General features: G+C 41.9%; 1 protein-coding gene across 12 annotated transcripts in view; it reads left to right on the forward strand.

The window, feature by feature from the left end:
• The first annotated feature begins 252 nt into the window (after nucleotides 1-252).
• Nucleotides 253-27,845, forward strand: part of tacc3 (transforming, acidic coiled-coil containing protein 3) — a 35,994-nt gene continuing 8,401 nt past the window's right edge. Inside the window, exons 1-11 of one of the 12 annotated variants that reach the window (XM_069923746.1) lie at nucleotides 255-352; nucleotides 3,071-3,199; nucleotides 3,460-3,620; nucleotides 9,071-9,216; nucleotides 11,534-11,619; nucleotides 12,033-13,104; nucleotides 14,559-14,613; nucleotides 14,936-15,137; nucleotides 20,107-20,165; nucleotides 24,879-25,009; nucleotides 25,464-25,512. In XM_069923746.1, the coding sequence (XP_069779847.1) occupies nucleotides 3,507-3,620; nucleotides 9,071-9,216; nucleotides 11,534-11,619; nucleotides 12,033-13,104; nucleotides 14,559-14,613; nucleotides 14,936-15,137; nucleotides 20,107-20,165; nucleotides 24,879-25,009; nucleotides 25,464-25,512 (1,914 nt within the window). In that variant the 5' untranslated portion in view covers nucleotides 255-352; nucleotides 3,071-3,199; nucleotides 3,460-3,506. Of the gene's footprint in view, nucleotides 401-440; nucleotides 529-3,070; nucleotides 3,313-3,459; nucleotides 3,621-9,070; nucleotides 9,217-11,533; nucleotides 11,620-12,032; nucleotides 13,105-14,558; nucleotides 14,614-14,935; nucleotides 15,138-20,106; nucleotides 20,166-24,878; nucleotides 25,010-25,463; nucleotides 25,513-27,845 lie in introns of those variants that run through there. The other 11 variants (XM_069923744.1, XM_069923754.1, XM_069923755.1 and 8 more) reach the window with 11 other exon arrangements.

The following is a 27,845-nucleotide window of genomic DNA, read 5'->3' on the forward strand; positions in this document are numbered from 1 at the left end:
GAGCAAGGAAAGCAACTCAGGCCCACCCCCTAAATCTTGTCCCACACAGTAAATTTAATTGGGGATTTGGATGCATGACACCTGCACACCCTGTCTCTTCACTGCTGATCCCTTTCCGGCCTGTGCCCAGATCAAACCCGTGACGCAGCTGCTTCCTCAGTCTCGCCCTCAACACTCGCGAGAAGAGCCACCCGGTCCTTCCGTTGCTCATTGGTCAGTTCCGAAGCAGCTGAACTGTCACCTCGGGAAAAGGACGCTTTTCATTGGACGGCGTCGCGAACGGTCAGATTCAAAATTACTGTGTGGTTGAGAGACGCAACCAACGGTCGAGGGACTGGTCGGCTCGGAACGGGTACGAATCTGAGCGGGTACGAATCTGAGCGGGTACGAATCTGAGCGGGTACGAATCTGAGCGGGTACGAATCTGAGCGGGTACGAATCTGAGCGGGTACGAATCTGAGCGGGTACGAATCTGAGCGGGTACGAATCTGAGCGGGTACGAATCTGAGCGGGTACGAATCTGAGCGGGTACGAATCTGAGCGGTGGGGTAAAAGGAGGTCGGGGGCAGTGGGAAGTCGAAGCGGGGGGAGATGGGGTGCGAGTTGGGGGCAGAGGAGGAGGGTGAGGGGTGGAAGGGGAGAGAGGGAGGGGTGGAAGGGGAGAGAGGGAGGGGTGGAAGGGGAGAGAGGGAGGGGTGGAAGGGGAGAGAGGGAGGGGTGGAAGGGGAGAGAGGGAGGGGTGGAAGGGGAGAGAGGGAGGGGTGGAAGGGGAGAGAGGGAGGGGTGGAAGGGGAGAGAGGGAGGGGTGGAAGGGGAGAGAGGGAGGGGTGGAAGGGGAGAGAGGGAGGGGTGGAAGGGGAGAGAGGGAGGGGTGGAAGGGGAGAGAAGGAGGGAGGGGTGGAAGGGGAGAGAAGGAGGGAGGGGTGGAAGGGGAGAGAAGGAGGGAGGGGTGGAAGGGGAGAGAAGGAGGGAGGGGTGGAAGGGGAGAGAGAGAGGGAGGGGTGGAAGGGGAGAGAGAGAGGGAGGGGTGGAAGGGGAGAGAGAGAGGGAGGGGTGGAAGGGGAGAGAGAGAGGGAGGGGTGGAAGGGGAGAGAGAGAGGGAGGGGTGGAAGGGGAGAGAGAGAGGGAGGGGTGGAAGGGGAGAGAGAGAGGGAGGGGTGGAAGGGGAGAGAGAGAGGGAGGGGTGGAAGGGGAGAGAGAGAGGGAGGGGTGGAAGGGGAGAGAGAGAGGGAGGGGTGGAAGGGGAGAGAGAGAGGGAGGGGTGGAAGGGGAGAGAGAGAGGGAGGGGTGGAAGGGGAGAGAGAGAGGGAGGGGTGGAAGGGGAGAGAGAGAGGGAGGGGTGGAAGGGGAGAGAGAGAGGGAGGGGTGGAAGGGGAGAGAGAGAGGGAGGGGTGGAAGGGGAGAGAGAGAGGGAGGGGTGGAAGGGGAGAGAGAGAGGGAGGGGTGGAAGGGGAGAGAGAGAGGGAGGGGTGGAAGGGGAGAGAGAGAGGGAGGGGTGGAAGGGGAGAGAGAGAGGGAGGGGTGGAAGGGGAGAGAGAGAGGGAGGGGTGGAAGGGGAGAGAGAGAGGGAGGGGTGGAAGGGGAGAGAGAGAGGGAGGGGTGGAAGGGGAGAGAGAGAGGGAGGGGTGGAAGGGGAGAGAGAGAGGGAGGGGTGGAAGGGGAGAGAGAGAGGGAGGGGTGGAAGGGGAGAGAGAGAGGGAGGGGTGGAAGGGGAGAGAGAGAGGGAGGGGTGGAAGGGGAGAGAGAGAGGGAGGGGTGGAAGGGGAGAGAGAGAGGGAGGGGTGGAAGGGGAGAGAGAGAGGGAGGGGTGGAAGGGGAGAGAGAGAGGGAGGGGTGGAAGGGGAGAGAGAGAGGGAGGGGTGGAAGGGGAGAGAGAGAGGGAGGGGTGGAAGGGGAGAGAGAGAGGGAGGGGTGGAAGGGGAGAGAGAGAGGGAGGGGTGGAAGGGGAGAGAGAGAGGGAGGGGTGGAAGGGGAGAGAGAGAGGGAGGGGTGGAAGGGGAGAGAGAGAGGGAGGGGTGGAAGGGGAGAGAGAGAGGGAGGGGTGGAAGGGGAGAGAGAGAGGGAGGGGTGGAAGGGGAGAGAGAGAGGGAGGGGTGGAAGGGGAGAGAGAGAGGGAGGGGTGGAAGGGGAGAGAGAGAGGGAGGGGTGGAAGGGGAGAGAGAGAGGGAGGGGTGGAAGGGGAGAGAGAGAGGGAGGGGTGGAAGGGGAGAGAGAGAGGGAGGGGTGGAAGGGGAGAGAGAGAGGGAGGGGTGGAAGGGGAGAGAGAGAGGGAGGGGTGGAAGGGGAGAGAGAGAGGGAGGGGTGGAAGGGGAGAGAGAGAGGGAGGGGTGGAAGGGGAGAGAGAGAGGGAGGGGTGGAAGGGGAGAGAGAGAGGGAGGGGTGGAAGGGGAGAGAGAGAGGGAGGGGTGGAAGGGGAGAGAGAGAGGGAGGGGGGAAGGGGGGGAAGGGGGGAAGGGGGGGAGAGGGGGGAAGGGGGGGAGAGGGGGGAAGGGGGGGAGAGGGGGGAAGGGGGGGAGAGGGGGGAAGGGGGGGGGAGGGGGGTGGGAGGGGGGGGAGAGGGGGGGAGAGGGGGGGAAGGGGGGGAGAGGGGGGAAGGGGGGGAGAGGGGGGGAGAGGGGGGGAGAGGGGGGAAGGGGGGAGAGGGGGGGGTGGAAGGGGGGGGTGGAAGGGGGGGGAGAGGGGGGAAGGGGGGGAAGGGGGGGAGAGGGGGAGAGGGGGAGAGGGGGGAGAGGGGGGGGTGGAAGGGGGGGGAGGGGGGGGGTGGAAGGGGGGGGTGGAAGGGGGGGGAGAGGGGGGGGTGGAGAGGGGGGAGAGGGGGGGTGGAGGAGGGGGGAAGGGGGGGAGAGGGGGGGGTGGGGAGGGGGGGAGAGGTGGAGAGGGGGGGTGGAGAGGGGGGGACGGACGGATGGAGATTGGGGGGTGGGAGGGTGGGAAATCTGGGGAGGTGGGGGGATTGGGAGGGGAGCCATGAGTGGTGGGGGGATTGGGAGGGGAGCTGTGGGGGAGTGGGGATGAGCGTTGGGCAGACTTTTTTTTTACTCCACTATTATGGTTTCAACTTGTTTCATAGGAAGGAAATGAAGGCATTGGGATGCCAGAATAGATTTTCAAGAGTGATTCCTGGAATGAGAGATTAGTGAGACCAAGAACAAATGGGAGGTTTGGATCTGATGGCAGTTTAAGGGATCCGAGCACCAATGTACAGCATGCATTTGAAAATGTTATTCATGAAATGTACTATTAGGCGGAAAGAGGCATGTAACCTCTTGAAAAGTATGCTGTAAATTCTTGGGTCGGAATATTAAACATGATGTATGTAAAGTAGTTTTAATGACCACTAAATATTTAACACCTAGAAATCTGGAATTGGGATGTAATCAGAAAATTTGTATTATATGCCAATATTGCATTATAAATGAGTTGTTTTTAAATCATTGCTCTTGCCTTGGACCTTATCAGCCTATATCTGTACGAGTGCATTTGGATGAAGCTAATTGTCTACTATAATGGATGAACAGTGTGCCCCATCGACACCTGTTTTGACCACTGTGAAATCATCAACTCTTCAAGTAGCACAGAAGGAAAATTTCCCACCCAAAAATGCAACAAAGCTTTCTAAGGTGTGTTTTCTGCACTTTGCATTGGTCATTTTAGAGTAGGTTTCATCGTCAGTTTGTTGAATTTTAATAGTTTTGTTTCACTAGTTTTCTTCTTTGGGATTTTTATTGATTTAAACTTCACACTTGAACATGGATTTAATCTAATTGAAAAAATTTTGTGCATGGTCAATTTTTTTAAGAATATTTGGTAATTTAAAACATTTTGTCATGCATGTATTCTACCCTGAAAATAGTTGTTGAGGTGGTCAAAGATGAATCAGGCTGTCGGAGGGGGGGTGGGGGAGTGGTTGATGGAGATAATGCATATACAGGTATACCCAGCTCTACAAATACTTGCTTTACACAAATTCACTTTTACAAAGAAACCGGTGTTTGTATTTACAAAAGGATTTTTAAAAAAAAAGCGGTCACTGGGGTTGTTAAAGCTCAGTCTTACTGATTCTGGTAAGTGAAACTACATTGTACATAGATTATTCGTCACATCATTCCTGCTTTTACAATATGTTTATTTTAGGTTGTGTGATTTGTTGGGTTATTTTTTGGGGGTCTGGGAATGCTCAAAAAAAATTTCCCCACAGAAATCAATGGTAATCGTTGCTTTGCACCATTTCGGCTAATGAAAGGTTGCAAAGAAATGGTCTATTTTTGTAAAGTTGGGTATACTTGTATTGGAGAATCAAATGTTCCATTGAACTGTAATTCTCACTTCTGACATGACCTCCAGACAATTTGTTTGTTCCCTATTTCTGGTGTCATTTCTTTACCTTCATGGAGAGATTAACCATTTAAAACAAAATGATTCCGAATAGTTTCTTGATGCTGTTAAGTTTTCTATTTGAGTTTAATTAAAATTTGACTTTCAAAAAGAGCTGGTTGCTATACACTAATTAATTTATTGTGATGTTGATATTAAACGTATTTGGCTGGCAGTGGGATGGGAACTAGAATGACTGGGAAGAGAATAGAACAAATGGTGGAAAGGTTGATGTAATGCTAATTTAGATTGTGAGGAAAGAAAAGCAGTGGATGGAGCATAAATGTCAATTGGAAGGATTGAAATGTATTTGCATCAGTGCAAGAAGCATTGGGGATAAGGGAGCTGTACTGGAACATGGATCAGTATGTGGAATTGCAGTGTTGTGGCTGTTGGCAGAATGACTGAGGTATCAGGGTTTAGATGTTTCAAAAGTGAAAGGAATCTGCAGGCCCACAAATAGCTCTTGGTCACTGAGGAGCATGTGAGGCAGGAAGACTTTGGAATGATACAAAAATAACAGGGTGGTTGTCATGGGATATTTCAACTTTCCTAATATTGACTGGCACCTCCTTACTGCGAGAGGGATAGATGGAGCGTCTTTAAAAATGATTCCTGACAGTATGTGGACCAGCTGACAAGGGGAGAGGCCATACTGGATCTTGTATTGGGTAATAAACTTCTCTCAGTAGGGGAGCATTATGGCAACATTGACCACAACTCCTTGACCTTTACCATTACCTATGGACAAGAATAGGACTGGACGAAATGGTAGTCTTTAATTGGGGAAGGGCTAATTATAATAGCATTAGACAAGAACTGGGGAGAATAAACTAGGAGCAGAGGTTCTTGGTGGGAGGGGGAAAGAGTAGAGAAAGTACAGAAGTAATGTGGCGGATGATGGGGCTATTTGCGGAGTGTTCTGGATAAGTTTTTCCACTGAAATGGGGAAAAGGTGGTAACAAGAAAATGGAGGTCGAGAAGAGGTGAGGCAGTGAGTTGAGAGGAAAAAGGAAGCAAAAGACAGAAAAGGGCTTGATAATTATGATAACCAGGAAGGAACTTAAGGGAGTTAAGAGTGCTAGAAGGGGATGCAAGAAGGTCTTGACAAGTAGGATTAAGAAAAGCCATAAGGTGTTCTGTGCTTGCATGGAGGACGATGAGCGTGAAGGAAGGGCATCTTAAGGATAAAGGAAGGAATACTATGAATACTCTGCTTCACTGCTCACCAGAGCGAGAGGCCGTAGTCAGTATAGGGCAGGCTTATGTGCTGGAACAGGAGGTTTTTTAAAAAAAAAAGTACTGGATGTTTTTAAAAACATTTAGATTAAATCCCTGGTACTAGATGAGATATACCTCAGGGTACTTCAGGAAGCATGGGAAGAGATTGCTGGGGTGTTGGTAATGATATGTGTGTCCTTCCTGGCTATGGGAAGGGTACTAGAAGATTGGCACATTTAGTCCCCATGTTTGCAATTTTCCAAAGGTGTAATTGGGAGAATCCTTGGAATTGTAGATCATTGAATTTTGTCAGTGATGGGCAATCTATTGGAGAGGATTCTTGGGGGCAAGATTTACAAGCAGTTAAAGTACTGTCATCTCAGGGATAGTCAGCATGGTTTTGCAAGGGGCAGGTAGTGCCTCCTGAGTCTTTTCCACAAAATTACTCAATGGTGTATGTTATGGAGTCCAGACGATCCCAAAACCAGCAGCACTAGATATGCACCACAACACAGGGGTACTCAAACAAAAGTTTTTAATTATATTTTAACAAGAAGATGGAATTAATCTTTAACTTGTAACTTAACCTACCTAACTACTTAATCCCCCCCCCGCTAATACTAAGCACACGTGTGAGTAATGTATATTTAATATTAGAAAAGGGTTTTTTGGATCACAGTCCGATCTCACTGGTTACAGACTGTGAGAAACAGAAGTACCTTCACAGAAATTGCTCGAGACAAAAATTGAGAACAAAGAATATTTATTATACAACAATGCAAAGTTGGGTGCTTCCCCTTACCCTGGGAATACACACAGATACTGGGGCTGACCCAACTTTTATACATTTCATTTCAGTACAGAGATACCTTCCCCCAACATTCTTCTGCCTCCTGGATTGGTTTAGCATTAGGTAATTCTGCCCACGTGGATTCTAACTTCTTATCAGTTTATGTGTCTTCCTGCAAACTTGTTAGCCAGAGAAGTATCATGTCTTTGTTCTTCACTCATTAATCAATCCCTAAGACTTGCTAAAGCTATCTACTTGTTATCCTGTTTTGAAGATCCTTAGTTTATTACACTTTTACAACCCTTCCTCTCATTCCAGCATCCCTTCACCCTGATTTAACCCATAATACTTCATCTCTAATGAGCACTTGCTTGACTCCTCACATTCCAGTATCCCTTCACCTTTAGTTAACCCATAATACTTTATTCTTAATTGGCACTTGCTTCCAGTATCTCTGGACTCCTAACATTCCAGTATCCCTTCACCTTAAGTTAACCCATAATACTTTATTCTTAATTGGCACTTGCATCCAGAATCTCTGGACTCCTAACATTCCAGTATCCCTCACACAGACAATTCTTGTACTGTGCACAGAAGTCAGCATTGACGAAGTTCACCAGTCTTTGGTGCTTAACAGGCAAATGGTTACCACTTAGGAGGGTTCTTACTGGTTTTCAGAGGGAGATTCTTTTTCCAGGACTCCCGCAACTGATTCCTTCTCAATCAGTCTTGCTGACAAAACTTGCCCCCTTTAGGGTTCTCCAGATGATCCTCTTTCTTTCAGATTACCTTTCATATCACCTTTGACTGGGCAGCCTTCCAAAGTTTGCGAACTTGTCCCTCTGGAACAGATTTCTATCTCTCTCCTCTGTTTCACACCCTCCCTCTCTGAGAACAAAACTGTTCTCCTGTGCCTGCAAAGATCACATGCTCTCCCAGGCAAGCTGCTCTTGATACTTTGTTGCCTCTTGCAAAAAGCACTCTGCAAAAGTCCTGCAAATATTCTGTGTCTTAAAATGTGTGTGTGCAAGCTGCTCCAACAATTCCTCCCAAACCACCTCTAAATACTCTATCACATGTAGTAGTGGTTTTAAAACTGTACCCTAAACTCACATACCACCTTAAGCAACCCCTTTGCCATGTACTCTGTAATTAGTAAGATTGCTTAAGGTGGTATGTGAGTGGGAAGAAAAAGGTTTGAAAACCACTGTTTTAATTGTATCTAATTGACTCGTTATGTGCACGGTTTCATAACTCGAAAGGCCAATGACAATTTTTCTCAAGCAAAGTATTTCAGTAATAATTGGATCTAGAGCAGTGGTTCTCAACCTTCCCTTCCCACTCACATTCCACCTTGAGCAATCCTTTACTAATCACAGGTCACTTGTAGCATAGAGGTTGCTTAAGGTAGAATGTGGGTTTAGGGGGCAATTTGAGAACTGCTGGTACAGTAGATGTGGTGTATGGATTTTATTGAGGCATTTGGCATGGCAGAGTAATTCAGAAAGTCAAGAGGCATGGATCCATATGACCTTGGCAGTATGGATTCGCAATTGGCTTGCCTGCAAAAAGCAGAGGGTAGGAGAGAGTGAAACGTTTTCCACTTGGAGGTCAATGACCAGTGGAGTTCGACGGTTCTGTTCTGGGTCCCATGCTCTTCTTGACATTTATAACTGACCTGGATGAAGTCGAAGGATGGGTCAGTAAGTTTACAAATGTTGTGAAGTTTTGACATGCTGTGGATGGATGTAGGTTACAACAGGATATAGACAGGATACAGAGTTGGGTTGAAAAGTAGCAGATGGAGTGATACATTTTGGACAGTCGAACTTTAAGGTAATGACAGTGTGAAATATGGTTGAAGATGATTAAACTCGCACCATTCTGTGAAAAGGGATGGAATGCAAAGAATGTAGATGAGAGCTTGAAAACAGACAATACTAGCTAGTAGCCTCTTATCAGGAGCCCTAAGGATGCAAGGATCTGGTTCAGGCTGGTACAGTGACCTAAGGTAGTCTTTAGCTAATACATTGCTTGCTTAATAGAGACATGAATATTAACTTAGACGCCCCTAAGGAGGGAATGAACTAATTAACATAACATGCGATGTTTGAAGAGGGAGGAACTGAGTACAATCCAACTGTATTGATGGAAGGGAAAAGGAGAATGTTGTAATGTATTGGGATTCTGATTGGAAGAAGGTCAATGAAGGTGGGGTGATGTTGAGTGTGGGACTGTACAAAAGAGTGATGATTCTGAACCTCCGGTGTGTCTCCAGACCAGGGACACCCGACTCTGCAGACTCGAAATAAAGCTGAACCTGACCTCTAAGACTTTGTTCCAGAGTAGTGATTGTGAACACTTTATATTTCATAACAGGATATGAACCAGAGGAAGAACTGTGATCTTGTAGGCTAATATCTTAGATCTCTCAAGGCTGCTGTGCAGATTCATGGTGTAGATGGTACACAAGGGATGTTTAAAATACTCTTGAGCATGCACACATGGATGCAAGAAAAATAAAGGATTATCGATGTGAGGTTGGAGGAGGTTAAAATTGTTAAGTAGGTTTTGTAGGTCAGCACAACACCATGGGTTGAAGGGCTGTACTCTACTATAATGTTCGGTATTCTCTATTCCTTTTAACAATGAAACAAGGTTCTAAACTGGCTTTCTATGATGTAGGTGTCCTTCCAAACCCCTGCACGAGACCCTGTTACACGCAGAGTTCTGAGCCCACAGGTCACCAATGTCTTAGTTCGGAAAGCTGGGAAAAATGAAGAAAGTGTTTGCAGCACCGAGTATCCAGAAAGTCTGCTTGACGATAAAGGGTATGAATAAATGTACTATTAATATGAGCTAAGATTTGCGTGGCTTGTTTTAAGCTAATTTTGTCTCCAAGAATTCACCAACCTCGAGTTGATGACCTGAAATTATTTTCAATTATGAATACTTCACTGTTAGATGAGTTTCAGTTCTGGTTTAAAGCTTGCAATTATTTTTCAAATTTATTCTATTAACCCTTTCTAGAAATGGGAACAAAGAGAAATCAATGTGATACAGGCCTTGCATGTGAAATTTAAATTTGACTATGGAGAAAGGGGAATTATCGTAATTTTTTTGATAGATAAAATAAGGCTTTGTTTTCTGATGAATAACATAAAATTAATGGTGTGCTAGATGTATTAAATAGCTGGAAGAATAAATGAAAAAAAATCTTGGCAGCAAAGTTTTCAACTTTGTTTCAACTTTTTTTTTAAATTTTTTATTTTTCACACCATAAACCACATTGACCATGATACATACATTTTCCTTTTCAAATATATACAGTGTCATATATTTGAAGAAAAATTGAGGTTATGAGGTAGGGTTTAGTAATTTTGGTAGGAATACATGGGTCGGCTCAACCCTGTACTGTTATTTTCCCTGTTCTGTTCTAAGATGGTCTGTGAAATTCCCCAGTGGGACCACTGCCACTTATGATATCCAAGTCCTATTTGTGGTTGTCTGATTAAAAAGCAGTACCTATGAAGAGAGATGATTAATAAAACAGATTAATGAGCTTCCATAAGAGGTCAACCACACACAGGTTTCTGAAGTTCCAATTGCTTTCAGATTAGTAGTTGCCTTTTTTTAAGGAAATAAAGGCATGATGCTGTTTTTCAAGTGATTATACATCAACTGAAATGGTGTGCCTAATGTCCTTGTAGAACATGAACAAAAAATAGCTTGTATATGGAGGTAATAAAATAGCTGTTTCTTCAATCAAACTTGAAAACTATTTTCATTACCTGGGGTGTATAAAATTGGAGAAGGAGAGATGGACCCTTGCACAGAGAAGGATGATTAAGAACTAGAAGAAAGATAATAAATAGACTTCGTTTCTGGTTGATGTTCCATTTTTTTTTACATACTATATTAGCATTTGTATGACTTGAGAAACAAGGTATGTGTCGGTGCTCTGGCAATTTAATCTAAACCAAGGTATTCTTTGGCTTTGTACCTTCTGTATGTTTTATAATAATATAAAGGCATGAAATAAAATTATTGATACAGGAATTATTGAATCCAATTCTAAGGCTAAGATGAGGCATAGATAAGATGCAAGTTGTTTCCATTGGTAGGGAAGACCAGAACTTGAGGACATGGCCTCAAGATTCAGGGTAGTAAATTTAGAACAGATGAGGAAGAACTGCTTTTCTCAGAGGGTGGTGAAATTTGCTTCCCATTGAAGCAGTAGAGATGACCTCAGTAAATACCTTTCAGACAAAGGTTTAATAGGTAGGTGCCTACCTAGAAAGGGAATAATGGGATTTGGGGCAAAAGGTGGGTAGGTGAAGATGAGCCATCAGACCAGACATGGTCCTATTGAATGGCAAAGCAGTCTGGGTAACCTCCTCTTGCTCCTATTTATGTTCTTGTGGTGTTCTAGTACTTTAATTGCATTTAAGCCTTGAGCTTGAGTTCAACATCTCCAGTGGGGATATTAATAATCTAATGCTTGTTTGTGATTTGAAGTTTGGCTGGATTACGAATGGGCTGGCACGACGCTTAATTAAATTTATAAAAATTCTGCCAATTTATGAACTTTGAGCACTTTTCCTCCTCAGGGTATCGAAGCCTGTAACCCTATACGTAGACCACTATTTGAAAAATCCTGTGAGCAAGTTGAGCTCCACAGGTGCCAGCCAGAACTTGCATTTCTCGAAGCTCACTTTCAAACTTTAATTTAACCCTGCCATTGCTTTGAAGCCTTAAATTGATATGGTTGCTGAGAATATCAATTCTATTACAGTGCCAAAGACCCAGGATGGAATCTGCTGGTGCTGCTATGAGGAGTTTGTACTGCGTTGGTTTCCCCAGGTGCTCTAGTTTCTTCATACCCTCCAAGAGGGTACAGGGTTTGGAGGTTAATTGGTGTATTTGGATGACACTGGCTTGTGGGTCAGAAGGGCCTGTTAATGTGCTGATTCTATTATACAAAATTAAGAACTTGGAACCATTTTGTTAATTGAGCTGAGGATCTTATCTGGTTTATTGTAGCTTTTAAATTGATTTCCTAAAACTTTTATTGAAACTGCAAAGTCTTTGCCTGAAAGGTTAATTGCAATAGGCAGTTTTATATATTCCATGTGGTTCCCTTTTAAGGCTATTCCTTTCCAGTTGCAGGAACAAAGATTCTGGAGGTAGTTCTGAAGTATCAAGTCTGGTATCAGAAGAGCAACTGAAGAAAGGTACATGCTGCAAAGCACAGTTATGCGCAGTGACTCTAAATTAATCTTGTATTGGTGAGATACAAAGATGAAGCAAATTCTCTATTTGCTTGACCAGAGAATTAAACTTGAAACAAGTGTTTTGGCAAAATATGGTAAAACAATACAATATTCTAAACTTCAACAATTTTCTGTCCCTGTAACATTTGCTGACAGTTGGCTTTTGTATTGAAAGTTTTGTTTTCAAGAATGCAAAAACGTATTTTTATATTGAATATTTAAGTTGCAATTTTGACGTTAAAAGATGGCATTTGACTTGTGAGACACGTGAAGCTGAATATTTGAATTGGGTTTTGGAAGACGGTTAAAATCTATAGCTGTAGATTGTTAAATTCTCTAATATTTTAAAACGTGGTTTTTGTCTTTATTGACAGAGATTAATCAATCTGCTGCCGATGACCTTGGTCCTGACAACAAGGAGCAAGTTTCATCTTGTGGAACATGTACACTTGATCTTGACATGCTTGATATGATCAACCCATTTCAAACTAATTCAAAAATTGTTAGCTCACCAGTCCAGAAATTGGGTGATAGTGAGCTTGATTCTAAGGAGCAAAGTCTCAAAATTACTTTGGATAATTGGATGGTTTCTGAGAAAATGTCATTAACCTCTCCCTATAACATCAACGCAGATCACAGCATGGCAACCTCAGCTGAAGTCCTTTCACAGCTTGAAAGTCAAAGCAACAACATAGAACATGACTCAAAGGTGACCATTTCACAGACATTAAGCAGCTTTGAGGTAGATTGTCCTGAGAAGATTGATCTTTGCGCAAGTCAGATGAAAGACATTTCACAGCTGCTAGAAAACCCGTCCCATATTGACTTTGGCAGCATGGGCTCTGACCTCCAAATGGGAGAGAAAAAACTAAAGACTTCTCCAATTCATGATCAAGATCTCCTATCTGAAAATACTCAGGAAGCTGATGCTGATTCTTTGCAACCACTGAAATTGGAGATTGAATTCAATGATGAAGGGCAAAAGCCTCCATCGAAAAAGTTGGAGAAAGGACCTGAAGGCCAGTCACGACTTGACTCCAGTGATGCCACAGAGAAAATTATATTTAACAAATCAGAAGAGCAGAACAAGGAGGTTGGAAAACTAAATGAAACTGATTCTGATGGACCCAGTAAATTGGAAGAGCAGAGCACGAAAGCTGAGAAGCGGAGTGAATCTGATCCTGAAGGCCCCTTAGTTCCAAAGTCAAACTACATTGTTGACTGGGATAAACTGGATGACCCAAATTTCAATCCTTTTGGTGGAGTTTCAAAAATTGATAATTCTTCCAGTTGTGTTAAACTGCCAGCAGCCACCCTGCAAGAGGAGGAAGAGAATGTTGAGCCAACTGCCACAAAAATGGATGAGTTGCAAAAACAAGAAAGCAGTCCAGGGACAAGCTTCTGTAGTGGAATAACTAAAAAGTTTCAAAATCAATCTGTCAAGAAGTGAGTCAATCAACCTAATAATTTAAGTAAAGCCCTGTGTTTTCAAGCAGTGGTTTTTAAAACAAAAACAAAATCTCATTCTGCAGTATCTTGACATGGGCTTTTCAAGGACATTCGATTAAATGGATAACAGGTCTCTTGATCTTCAATCAAGTTGCTATGTTTAACAATTTTATCACTGCTCAAACTTTTTACAAAGGAGTTATCCATATAAAACAGAGATTAGGAAGAACTTCTTTAGCCAGAGGGTCGTGGATCTGTAGAACTCACTGCCGCATACAGCAGCAGAAGCCTGATCACTGGGAGTATTTAAACAAGAAATAGACAAGTATCTCATTAATGAGGGTATCAAGGGATATGGGGAAAAGGCTGGAAATTGGAACTAGTGTAGAGTAGCTTAGTGTAGATTTACAGAACAGTCTTTATGGGCCTAGTGGCCGCCCTCTGTTCCTTTGTCTTGTGAAAACTCATTTTAAGTGGTATTTTTGTGGAGTTGGATGTCATTCATAAATACTAAATTGCACCCTGGCATTTATATTTTGTAACATGGGTGTTGCTGACAAAGCCAGGGTTTGTATACTATAGAGGTGAACAGTCTTAAAATTCTGCAGCTGTCCTGGTGAAGGTCAAGTATACAATGCTGTTGGAGAATTTGTTTAAATGGAGTGGTAATATTGCACTTGGTATAGGCCCCATATCCTTTCTTAATCATAAGGGGTTGAGTTTTGGAGGTTGTGAGTGGCACTGACTACTGAGTTAACTGTAGTGTAAAACTGTCAGTTTTTCTAAGATAGCATTGAACATCTCGTGTTGGAGAGCTCCACGTGGAGCTAAGTGGAGAATATTTTATCATGCTTCTAGATGGAAAGGAGAACATCAGGAGTTGCAATGCCAAAAAGCAGTTTGTCTTGAGGAGCAGACAAAGCTGCTTCATTTGTTGAGTTGGAAATGAATAGTACAATATTAGGTAGCAACCTAATTTTGATTCTGGTTACCTTGCTCTTGGAGAGAGGTCCTTTTAAACTGGAAGGATGCAAAAAAAGCGGCTTGAGACTGGAGGGCTTGAAATGTAGAGATGCTGGATAGTTTAGGAATTTCTACCTTGGAGTGTAGGAGGCTGAGGAGTTTCCTACAAGATCATGAGAAGAATATGCCAGGTGTTTGCCACCAAACAAGTCTGAAGCTAGAGACAGGTTTAAGTTGGGGAAGGGTGAGGAAGAGATTTAAAGGGATTTAGGGGCACCTTTTTCTGGGGAAGTTGATACAACATTGAAAGGGCATTAGGGCATATACATGGATAAGAATGGGTTGGAGGGATTATAGTCCAGTGAGGGCAAGTAGGAATGGTTCAGATCAGAAGGTGGCACGAGTTGGGCCAAAGAGTTTGTTTCTATGCTGTTCTTCTATGTATCTATTAAAACACTCTTTGTATTAATAATTTTAATTTATTACAGGAACACTTGCAAGGTTAAACCCATGATGGAGGTCTCAGCAATACCTTTATTTCAGGTGCGTAGAATGCTGAGGTTGTAGTGCCCAAGTTTTGGCTGGTCTGAAATGTGGTTTTTAGTATATTTAATATTTGACTTTTATCTTGACAATTGGCAGTCTCTTCATTTGAGTGTTGCATTGATGAGAAATTTGATTAGTACAGGTTCCTAAATGCTGACAATAGGAAGAAGTTGGGTATTCTGCTTTGCTGAGCTGCAGCAATATTGTTGAGCTTTGTTCATTGAATTGATTTACTGTCTCCATGCACATGAACATTAATTGCCATGGGAAGATAATTTATTACCATGAATTCATGCAACAAAAAAAATTTGATTTTCAGGATTCTCAAGTTTTTGATGTTGGTGATGTCATTGAGTCCAGGACTGTATCCAGTTTTGAAAGGAGAATTTCAGACAGAATACAATCAATGAGGAGTGAAGAAACTGGCCCAGATGTGAATGATGAATTTGTGTCAGAAACCTCTGATTTTATCGATCGTATAATTGAAGGTGAAGCTGAAGAGTTCAGGCCTGCGGACCAAAGTAAGACCGGTTTCTCTGGCCTCCTCCTTGCTAAACCACTTTAGTTAATCCTACTTGCTTTTGATCGGTTCCCCTTTTTAATAAATAAATAAATGGACCTCTTTGCAGTGCAAGGGTCTTGAAATTAATCCCACTATTCTGTTCTCTGTCAAGCCTCTTGACTTTGATCTACATGGTAGAGAGTAACAGTCCTGATATTAATTTGGCAATTAGAGACATAAAGCCCAAATAATACAATAAGCAAATGAAACCAAATCAAAGAAGCACATAAAATTAATTGAATCTTTAGAAACTTCTAGAATCGGAGATCAGTTAATACATGTCATAAATTTCAAAGTTTCTAAATGCAATGTCTCTTAAGCACCTTGTTTTAATTTTGTAAACCCATCTGCATGCTAATCTTATCAGTGAATTCAGTTCAAATTTATTGAGAACATGCATATCACATATAACCCTGAGATTCTGTGGTCCACACAGAATTTTTACTAGACAGTAGTGTAAATTGTACTCCAGAAATGACATGTATAAAATAGAAATGTAAGCAAACTGCAAATACAGAAAAAAAAGTCAATGTGCAGAATAAGCCCTAAATAAGTCTTTGCTGGGATCTGTATAGGACTCTGATGCTGGATGGGTAGAACTGTTCCTGAACCTGGTGGTTTGAATCTTGTGGCACCTTACCTATTTCCTGATGGCAGTAACGAGAACAGAGCATGTCCTGGGTGGTCTGGATCTAGGAAATATCAGAGACATACAAGGATGAAGCAGCAGTTATCGTGGGGGACTTTAAAATGCACATAGACTCAACATGAGGGGGATTTTATAGAATGCATACAGGGTGTCTTTGTTGAACAGCATGTTATTGAACCTTCAAGGGAAGATGCTTATCTTAGAACTGGTCCTGTGCAATATAAATGGGTAAAATTAACAATGTTGTAGTTCAGAAACCTCTTGGAAAGAGTGATCACAGTATGATGTGTTTCTCATACAAATGGAGGGTACAATAGTTCGATCCAAAACCAGTATGCCGAAACAAAGGAAACAACAAGGGGATGAGAGAAGAGTTGCCAGGGTAGACTGGGAATGCAGGCTACATGGAGGAAGAGAAGACTTTCAAATTTTTCATGGTGCTCAACAAAAGTATATTCCAATTAAAAGCAAGGACAGTCAGGGTGGGGATAGCCAGCCTTGAGTAACTAAGGAGATCAAGGAAGGCATTAAAACTAATAAAGCATGTGTACAAAGTCACCAAGAGCAGTGGGAACCTAGAAGACTAGGAAAACTTTAAAAAGCAACAAAGAACCACGAAGTAAGCAATAAAATGAGGGAAGGTAGACTGAGAAGATTAGCATAAAATACAAAAATAGACAGTAAAAAGTTTTTGTAATTGTATTAAGAGCAAAAAGGTGACTAAAGAGGGAATTGGAAGTGCTGCGCATAAACTTGCAAAAGGTTGGTATGCAGGTGTAGCAAGGTTATCAAGAAGGCTAATGGAATGTTGGTGTTCATTGTAGGAGGGGTTGAATTTAGGAGCAGGGATATTTGTACAAGGTACTGGTAAAGCTGCCTCTAGAGTACTGCATACAGTCCTGGTCTCTTGAAGGATGTACTAGCTTTGGAGACAGTGCAGAAGAGGGTCACCAGGTTTATTATGGTGGTGGGGGGGGGGGTAGTGTCAGAGGAAAAATAGTTTTCTGTCTCTGTACTTGCTGGAATTTAGAAGAATGAGAGATGTACAAAATCATGAAAGGGATAGATAAGATTGAGGTAGTAAATTGTTTCTATTGCTGATGGGAGACTAGAACTAGGGGCATAGGCTCAAGATTTATGGTAGTAAATTTAGGATGGAGATGAGGAAGAACTGTTTTTCCCTAGAGGATGGTGAATCTGAAATTTGCTGCCAATTAAAGCCTCAGTAAATGTATCTGACAAAGTTGGATAGATTTTTACACAGTTGGGGAATTAATGGATTGGGGGGAGTGGGGGGGGGGGGGCAGTGGAGAGAGAGATGAACCTATCATCACGTCAACCATTGAATGGCAGAGTAGGCATTTCATGTAGATTTTCTCATTGGTGGGGAGAATTTTTCCTGAGATTGCTGGGCTATGTCCACTGCCTTTTGCAGGGATTTCTACCTTTGTTACCACTTGATAGATTCCAACATGTTCCTTTCTCAGTCAGACTGGTTAGTCCTGACTTTTAATTAAAAAAAAACACAATATAGACTAGGATTGCATTTGCTAGTTTCCAATCTGATCTTGAATATATGGGATTGTGTGAAATCTGCATCTGGCTCCCATTATATCTGGGAGGTTTTCTATATTCTGAAGGCAGATGGCTAAAATAGTTTGATTTTACTATCATTTTCTTTTATTTTGGGTATTTCCTTCTGCAAGGGACTTGATAGCTGATTTTTCTTTTATATTTGTCTAGAGAAGCTCTAGTTTGCTTACATTTTAACTAATAGCCTCTTCTACTTTCTTATCAATGCCTTGACTGTCACTCCATTTGCTGTCTTCAGAAATTGTACCAATCTGCAGGCTCCATTTTTAAATGTGATGTTAGATCAAAGTGTAAGCTTTTACAATTTCCAAAATTAAATTCTATAATTTCCTCAAAAGCCACTTGGTTACAATTAACCCTTTCTCATTGCATGAAATTGGTTTTAAAAATAGGCAGGGAAAGGATGTTCCCTTGCTGGTCCCTCAATAAAACTATCGTGCGTGTGCCATGATGTGTTCCTCCACTCAATTATTGCTAACTTGGATAGCAGTCTAGGAGTTGATTTTGTTTTTAAAATTATCAAGGAACTTGCATTACTGCACAATTACAGGCCTTTCAGCCCATGATGTGCTGACCAATATAAACCTACTTGAGTTTAAACCAGTTTTTTTTTAACTTTCTTTCTGCTCACATACCACTTTTAAGTAATCCCTATGCCATAGGTGCTCAGATTAGAAAATACATTCCAGGCACCTAATACTCAGAATCAGAATTTGTCATGGTTAAGTCACCAAATTTGTTGTCTTGCAGCAGCATCACGGTGCAAACATTCATATTATGAACCATCTTACAACAATAAATAAAAATAGTGCAAAGAAAAACAGTGTCTTTGTTCATCAATCATTTAGGAATCTGATGGCAGTGGTAAAGAAGTTGACCTTGTGCCATTAAGTGCTAGTCTTCTGGCTCTATTTTTCCAATGGTTGCAGAAGGCATGGCCTTACTGGTGGTGGTGGGGGTCCTTGAGGATAGAGACTGGTGCATGGGATGTCACAGGCCATGTTAACAACCCTCTGGAGGTTTTTCTTGTTCTGAGTGTTGACACCTCAGTGTTGTACCAGACAGTGATGTAACCAGCCAGGATGCTTACCACGGTACACCTGTAGAAGTTTTCAAGTCTTTGGTGACACACTGAATCTCCTCAAACACCTCACAAAGTATAGCCGCTGGCAAGTCTTTATGATTGCATTGACATTGAAGCTTCAGAACCGATCCTTGTTGACCCTATAAATGTAAAGTTCTTGTCTCTCCCCACTTTTGAACTGTCTGAGGACTGGTTGATAATCTCCTGGCTTCCTCCAGACTTGTGTGTGTGTATATATTATCTATTTATTTATTTAAAAAAAAAACAATTTGCCTATTAAGTCACCTCTCATCCTTTTCTCCAAAGAGAAAATCCCTAGCTCTGTTAACCTTGCCTTTAAGACATTCCTCAATCCAGGCAACATCCTGGTAAATCTCCATACCCCCCTCTAAAGCTTCCACATCCTTCCTGTAATGAGGCATCCAGTTTTTAAACTGCAACATTACCTTCGGACTCTTGATTTTAATACCTCAACTAATGAAAATTAGCATGCTATAGCTGTGTTAACTATACCATCAACCAATGTGGCAACTTGAGAGATTTATAGATTTTGACCCCCAGGATCCTCTGTTCTGCATTAAGAATCCTGCCATTAACCACATTCTGTGCCTTCAAGTTCAGCCTTTCAAATTGCATCACTTCACTCTATTGTTTTCAATTGAGTTTATTTGTCATAAAATATCCAGTACATTGAGAAAAGTTCCGTGAACAGGTCATCAGGTTATCTCTGCAGTATGTACAGTGTCAGGCACAATTTTGAGCATTGATGACAATGAAAATGAAGATCAATTAGCACCAAGCATTTGGGGTTCATTTACTTGCCTGATGACTGCAAGGAAGATATTATCTTTAAGCCAGATGGTACATTTTCATATTCAGCCTTCACCCTGATGGGATGAAGGGTAACTGAGTATGTGTGAGTTGTGATGGGTCTGTTCTCATTGCAAGTGCTTTTAATCACTGGGGCTTTGTTCCTGCCCTTCATAACACCACCTGATTCTATTTGAGCTTTTCTGCTGTCTTGCTCATTATTGCCTTTCTTTAGAAGTTCGAAGTAATAATGGTTAGCAGCCTTAGAGAATGACAGCAACCTCTTTTTGGAGTCTGCAAATGAATAGCTTAAAATTAGCAGCATAGTTGGTACAGTGGTTAGTCCAAGGCTGTTACAGAGCCAGTGATTGGGACTGGTGTTCAAATCCCTCACTGCCTGTAAGGAGTTTGTATGTTCTCCCCTTATCTGCCTGGGTTTTTCCAGGGGGCTCTGCCTGCCATTCAAAACATGCCAGGGGTTGTAGGCCAATTAGGTGTAATTAAGTGGCATAGGCTCTTGAGCTGAAGTGGCCTGTTACTGCGCTGAATGAGTAAATAAAAAAGAATTAAAAAAAAAACTTCAGATGTGCTGGCATGGGATTGGAATGCTATATCATTACTGGACTAGGCTTGTCCAACTTAATGAGTTTAAAGTTTGAATAGCTTTGAACTGTAGGATGACTTTCCAGACTTTGCTGAATCAACTGCTGTGATTGGATTTGATCTATTCTTTGGATTGTTGATCCAGTTGTCCTATTTTAAGCAATATTAAATTGACAAATTTCCTTGCAGTTCCGGCGTTTAACCAACCGATTGAAGTTGACTACCTGGAACAGTTTGGTCACTCGCTGGTAAGTAAACTTGCTCTAGATCTGCATTATTTTCTTTTAGTATTTTATGCCTTTACTTCATTGGGGTGCCATTTGGACATTGAAGGAATGGGCAAGGATAAGGTGAATATTTTACTATTTAAAACTAGTAATTTTCATGTTTATTTAAAAATTGGGGAGGTTTTTGCACTGAAACTGGTGTAAAAGGAGCTTACATAGAACAGAAATCTGCAGCACAGTACAGGCCCTAGGGTGTGCTGACATAATAACTACTCTCATTGCCTAGAACTTCCCTACTGCAAAACCCTCTGTTTTTCTCAGTTAAAAATACCTATTGATTAATATCTAAAAAGATTCTATTGTACTTGCCTCTGCCAGCATTCCATGTACCTACAGCCCTTTTTAAAAAAAGTTACTACTTGCATTCCTCTCCCACCCCCCCCACCCCTCCTCCCCATACTTCCAAGGACCTTAAATCTATGCCTCCTTGTGTAACCCATTTCAGCATGGGGGGGGGGGGGGGGTAAGGAGAGGAGTCTGTCCATCTACACAATCAATGCCACTTGTGCTCCACTCTCAGGCTAAATTTCTTCTGTTGCTCCAATGAGAAAAGGCAAAGTTCATTCAACTGATCATCAAGGTATGCTCTCCATTCTATGCAACTTCCTTGTAAATCTTCTCCACCTTCTCTATGCCATCGATAATCTTCTGTAATGAGGTGACCACAATTGAACAGTATTTCAAGTGGTGTCGAACCAAGGTCTTGTGTTGCTGCAACATTAACCATGGGATTGTTTTAGAGATGCAAGGTAATGAAGGCAAACACACCATAGGCCTTAACAGCGTTATCAAGTTGTACAGAAGTTTTGTGTGTCCTATGGGTACGGACCCCAAGATCTGTCCATTTCTCCACGATGATCAGTCTTCACATTAACATTGTATTCTGTCTTTAAATTTTTCTTACTGAAGTGAACCACTTCAGTTCTCTGAGTTGCATTCCATCTGTCACTTGTGTACCTTTGAAACCTCTGCCAACCCTCCACACTGTCTACAACACCACCCACTTTGTCATCTGCAAACTTATTCACCCACCCATGCATTTCCTCATCCAGATAATTCATAAAAAAATCAGGGGGAGGTGGGTGTGCTCAGAACTGATCCCTGCAGAGCACCACTGGTCTCTGAATCAGATTCTAGATGGATTCATGACTGGCTTTCAAGAGAAAGTGTTAGGTTTAGGTTAGAATTTGGAGTTTGGAATAATGAGAAAGGATGTTCAAATGGGAATGAACAGACAATTCAGGAAAGGTATTCCGATTGGTGAGGGAGTCCAGGACCAGGGTAAGGTAGCTTGCACCAAGATGACCAGAATTTTTTTTTCCACCTGATGGTGACTAATCTACAACAGAACCTTGTTGAAGCTAAATCATTCAATATGTTTGAGGACTTGGATATTCTTCATCCGGCTTGAAAGGTTGAGTTGTTTGTGAAACCACAAATTGGATACTGCATTGGGATCAACTTTGATCATCTTGAAGGGAGGATCCCTTTGGTATACTCAACATCTCTATTGCTCTGTAGTCCAATTTATGAACTGATTTAATGATCAAGACTTGGGTGCTAGTTTAAAAAAAAACAATGCTGGGGAAACTCAGCAGGTCAAACAGTGTACTTTATATAGCAAAGGTAAAGATACATAATCAATATTTCAAGCTTGAGCCCTTCAAGGTATGAACAAGATGTAGGCAGGTGCCTGAACACAATGGTGGGGTGAAGGAGCATAGCCCCACAGGCAGGAGGTAAAGGGGGATCAGGTGCCTGCAAGCAGGGGGAGGTGGATGGCTCTGAATGGAGAGGGAAGGGCATGGAGAGCTGGAGGGAAGATGAAGGGGAATTGAAAGGGAGAGTAGGCTAGCAGAAACTGGAGAAGTTGATGCCATCTAGTTGGAGAGTGCTGAGATAGAAAATTAAGTGTGGTCCTTCAATTTACAGGTAGTCTTGTTTGGGGAGTACATTGATGCCATGGACAGCCATGTCAGCATAGGAGTAGGGTACAGAATTGAAATGGTTGGCCACTGGGATATCCCAGTCACTGATGCAGACAGGGTGAAGGCACTCAGTGAAGCGGATTTTTTTTTTTGCAGTTTCTCTGATGTAGAGAAGGCCACACCAGGAGCACTGAATGCAATAGATGTAGATACACAGGTAAAGTGTTGCTTCCCTTGAAAGGACTTTGTGACCCACAAATGGTGGTGAGGGAGGAGGTGTGGGCATAAGTGCAGAACTTCCTGCGGCCACAGGGGAAGGGGGCAAGTAATGGGAAGGGATGAGTGCACGACGGAGTCTTAGATGGAGAAAAATGAGAGGGGAAGATGTCTGGAGGTGGGGTCATGTTGTAGTTGGTGGAAATTGTGAACTAATGAGCAGGAAATGGAGGGTGAGGGCTGAGTTGGTGGTAGAGGGGAAGCTACATTTGTGGAAGAAGGATATTTCAGATGATTTGACTAGAAAACATCTTGGGAACTGATTATGACAGATGGAGAAATGGGGGGTGGGGGGGAAGGAATAGAATCCTTGTAGGGAACTGGAAGTGAAGAAGTGTATTTGAGGTAAATGTTAGTGGAAAGCTCATCTCCCAAGATGGAGACCAAGAGATCAAAGGGGAGAATGTCGCTGGAGATGACCAAGTGAATTTGAGGTCAGGATGAAAGTTGGCAGCAAAGTGAATTTAGTTGTTGAACTCATCACTGGTGCCACTTCATGCACCACTGTAGTTTTCAATATAGCGGAGGAAGAGTTGAAAGGCCTTGTCTGTGTAGGCTTGCTCCACAAAGCCCATAAACAGGCAATCCTAGCTGGGAAATTGTTTCAAGGCCGGTTTGATCTTGACGGTAACCTGCTTTTCCTGATTTGGCACACAATTATAGAATGGTCCAAATTTTTCAATGGAATGTGGCTGATGCTTGCAATATTGGCATTTAGTTTCTTGAATTGAGATGATAATTAAGAGTTAACTAAATTAGTGGCACAGGATTAATTTTTTTTGTGAAATTAATGAACCAGATGGGTTTTTGAGTTTGGAATTCAAATTTTTGTAATTCAGTGTCTCGAATTCCAGTTATTGTACCTTGACCCTTCATTTTGGCATTCTGCCTTTCATGAATGCTTGCACTGGATAATCTCGGGAAGAAAAATTACAATGTTTGCTTTACTTGAGTCCTTCCCTTGAGTTTTTGCTGTCTTTACTCCTTTAACTTTGTTGGCATAGGCTCTCCTAGCTTGCACCAGATGTCAATCTGCCTGAAAATCCATCTTCGCACCACTTAAATAGAACAGTAAGAGTTTAAATTTTATTTAGTTTTGTATAGAGTACAATATAATAATAGAATCATATCAAATGATACTTACAATGATCAAAATAGAATTTAAAAATGGTCGTACTGTACATAAAGGTGAGAAAAGTATTTTTTTTAAAATACAGATCTATGTGCAAAGCTACTGTGATAACTAACCCCCCCTCCTAAAAAGAAAGATAGGATATTAATAAAATGGTAGAATTAAACCAACATGATAAGGCTCAACCATTAAGATTTTTTTTTAAAAGCGGTGGGATGTAGAAGCGAAAACATCAGATATCCAAACCCATAATATCTAAATATGTTTTCCATATTTTTGTATCATACCCAGTTCTAATATTATAAGTCATCTTTTCTAAGGGAATACCATTTTGCATCTCCCTCAATTTTAAGATGGGATTCAGATTTCCATGTAATTGCTATACATCTGGCTACTGCCAATGTGACTTAAAAAAAAATTTAATTGTTATTTTGACAACTTCAATTGTGGCTTCAAACCAAATACATTTCCCAAAAGAAAAAGCTCAGGTGTTGATGGTAAACGTAGTTGCCCACATCTTTCTAAAATGATGTCAACTTGGTACATGACCAGGTAGAATGTATAAACATACCAATTTCCGTGCCACAGCTAAAACTATGAATTTGGAAAATTTGTATTACATTTATTTAATTTATGTAGTATTAAATATAACTGATTAATAAATTTATAATTTATAGCGAACATCCCTCATACTGACCCAAAAAATGTCAGATCAGCAAAAAGGATCGATTTCAGTTCCCAAATCCGATTCCCATCTTTTGATTTATTTAAATCTGGTTTTGGAGATTCCTCCTGAAGTAGAAGATACAATTTAGAAATAAGTTTCTTTATAATTCCTTCATGAATCACAATCTCCAAACCAGTAAGCTGCGGCAAAATTAGTTCTGGGCCCAATATGTCCCTTTTTAAATAAATAAATAGATCTCAGTCGTTTGATCAAATTAAAAATAAATTTAAGATTTCACATAATTTAAATTTAAAAATAAGAAATTATTTTTAAAATTTAAATTGAGACATAGAGCAAGTCCGTGCTGCCCAATTTACACCCAAATTAATCTGCACCCCCCGGTACGTTTTGAACAGTGGGAGGAAACTGGAGTCCCTGGAGACAACAGCGTAACATGGGAGAACATACAAACTCCTTACAGTGCAGGATTTAAACCTGATCCCCATCACTGGCACTGTAAATGCATTGCACTAACTGCTACGCCAACCATGTCTCCAATTTAAAATACTCTAATTTTAATCTGCTGTTTTGACTGGATTGTGCTAAATCCAAACGCCTGGTAAATCAAACCTCCTGAGCTAAAGTTGATTTTTCTACATTTTGACTTTCAGTTTCATGCCTCTGCATTGAGGAAACAGTCTCTATACTTGAAGTTTGATCCTTTGTTGAAGGAAAGTCCTATGAAAGTGTTGGTTAATCTCTTGGATACAAACTCTGATCTGGAAGTTCCAACAACTAAAAGGTTAATAAACTTCATTTTTTTCTTTACATTTTTTTTTCTGGTCAATAAGATGTTATTGTAGCTATTGTCAAAATGTAATTCAGCTTGGATAATTTAAATGTGAAAATCTTGAAATTCTGGATGGTCCATTCTTAAACTTTAAAGTGAAATGAAGTTTCAGAAAGTTAAGTATCATTAATATTGTAAGTTGCTATTTGAAATTTCTTTGGTCCCATTGGTAACTGGACAGAACTATGGCCATTCCCTGTAAAAGTCCAAACATTTTCAAGTGAAAGTACTTTGCTAATTTGAATCACTGTGCTCTTATCAAAAATCAGTTGAAGGTTGATTAGTTTCATTGTATCCTAAGGTTTCAAAACTTCCCATTTGTCTATTATATTAAAACATCTCCTAGCGTGTACGAGGAATGAGGTAAATGCGGGAAACAATTTAATCTTTTGTCTTTCAATTCCAGTATTATGGATCTTGAAGCTGGATCTGTTCTTCCCAATTATGAAATGGTGGTAAGTAACTTGTAATTTTAAAGCAAGATGGTATTAGAATTATGTAATTTCACTATTAGAATTAAATATGTAATGCCTTCAAAAAAATGGAAGCATTTTGTGGAGCTTAAAATTAACAGAATTTCAATTTTTCCTAAAAGGCAAGAAAAGTTCATTTGTAACCAATTCAAGGATTTGGGTCAAAGATCTTTAGCAACTTCAATTTATTGACAGTATAATTTTAATGTCAGAAACATGGCATCCATTTGCAAACTGTAAAATTCACGTATAACAAAAATTTGAAACGTATTAGGACAAGGGTGGGCAACCTTTTTTTTTAAATTAGACATACGGGCACAGTAATAGTCAGCTAAGGCAGCGGGTTGCTCCGGATGTGGGAAATCTGGGACAGCATACTTGTTCCGGATGACTATACTTACAGAAAGTGCATTTAGCTGCAGCTCCTTCCAACCAGAGTTAGTTGAATCTTTGGGAGGCAGAAGTAGTGGCAGACAGGAGTGTCCAGGAGGCAGTCACACCTATAATTCAGGCAGGTAGCTGGGTGACTGTCAAGAGAGGGAAGATTTAGACAGTGCAGAGTAACCCTGTGGCTGTTCCCATCAACAGATATACTGTTGATGGGGACCTTTGTGACAAGCCGAGCTGGTCACATCTCTGGTGCAGAGGCTAGGAAGGGGGAAGTGGGGAGGAGAGCAGTAGTGTATAGGGACTTGTTGGTTAGACAAGTAGCTAGGTTTGCTGAATGAGATTGAGGCTCCCAGTTGGTATTTTGCCTCCCAGATACCAGGGTCAGGGATATCTGATTAAGTACACAGTATTCTGGAGTGGGAAGGCAAGCAACCAGATGTTGTGGTCCAATGACATAGAAGTGGGGATGAGGTCCTGAAGGAAGAATGTAGGGAGTAGGGGAAGAAGTTGAAAAACAGGATCTCAAGGGTGGTAATATCGGGATTACTGCAGTGTCATGTGCTAGAGAGAGTAGGGAGAAGAATATGTGGTGGATGAATGCATGGCTAAAGAGTTGGTGTAGGGGTTCAGATTTGTGAATCATTGAACTCTTCTGGGGAAGGTCTGACCTCTACAAAACCTGCTCCTGAACTGGAGGTGGACCAAAATCCTGGCAGGCAGGTTTGCTTAACCTGTTGAGAGTGCAGAGATTGGGGTAGGACAACTCGATTTGAAAAGAGACAAGAATCAGATTGTTAAAATTAATGAAAGAGAGGGGATAGTAAAAGTAGATGGTAATCAAAGGAGTGAATATGGGGAACATTCTCTCGTGCATACAATTCAATGCAAGGAGGATGGTGTTACGAGGCCAAAGGACCCCAAAATCCAGCAGCAATAGATATTCACCAAGACAAGTAGTTACTTAAACAAAATTTGTTTTTAATTGTCTTTAAACATGAAAACAGAATCAAACTTTAACTTATCACTATTAACTACCCAACTTAACCCCCTTCTAATTCTAAGTGCACGTTTATCTAATGTTTGTATAAATTTTAAAAAAGTTCTTTGGGTCACAGTTCAATCTCACTTCTCATTTCTCCAAGTTCACTGGTTGCAGGCAATTCTTGTATTGCGCACAGAATTTAGCATTCATAAAGTTCACCAGGCTTTGGTGCTCGAAAGGTAAATGTTTACAGCTTAGAAAGGTTCAGTTAGGTTTGCAAATAGATGTGTTCCAGGATTTACACAACTGAGGAACCACCATTAGTCACCTCAATATCTTGCTGATTAAACTTGCCCCATCGGAAATCTCCAGATGATGACCTTTTTCAGGTGACTAGAGTTCCCTTCTATTTCCCTTATTCCAAGAGAAATATCAGACAGATAGCACTTCCACATAGTGGATGCACCAGTATGGAGCTTCTGTTTCAGTTCCAACAAGCTTCTCCTAGCCGCTCTTCACTCTCTCTCTCTCTCTCTCCATCAAATATTTAAACTACATGTCCTCTCACTTGTAAAACCCCCTCCTTCTCCAGCAAACAATAGGAGTCAGTCTTTTACTCCCATCTGTTGTTTTAGGTAAACAAACCTCTCAATGTCCTTTGAGTGAGCACCTTGCAGAAAGGTCAGAAGCCGTGCGAAAATGTCCAACACAGATGACCTGACTCCAGTCCATTCATTTCATGACATCATTTCAATTAGCACCTACTTGTGAAATGTGCATAGTATTCTCCATAGTTTCTGTAAAGTCACTGAATGGGTATTTCAAATAATATCTGTTTTAAAGTGTATGTATGTAACCTACTCTAATTTTACCAATATATCCCAAAAACATTCCCAAATATTCCATCACAATGGTAAGTAAGGTGGATGGTCTTAGAGCATGG

The sequence above is a fragment of the Narcine bancroftii genome, chromosome 3, assembly GCF_036971445.1.
Source record: "Narcine bancroftii isolate sNarBan1 chromosome 3, sNarBan1.hap1, whole genome shotgun sequence".
NCBI lineage: Eukaryota > Metazoa > Chordata > Chondrichthyes > Torpediniformes > Narcinidae > Narcine > Narcine bancroftii.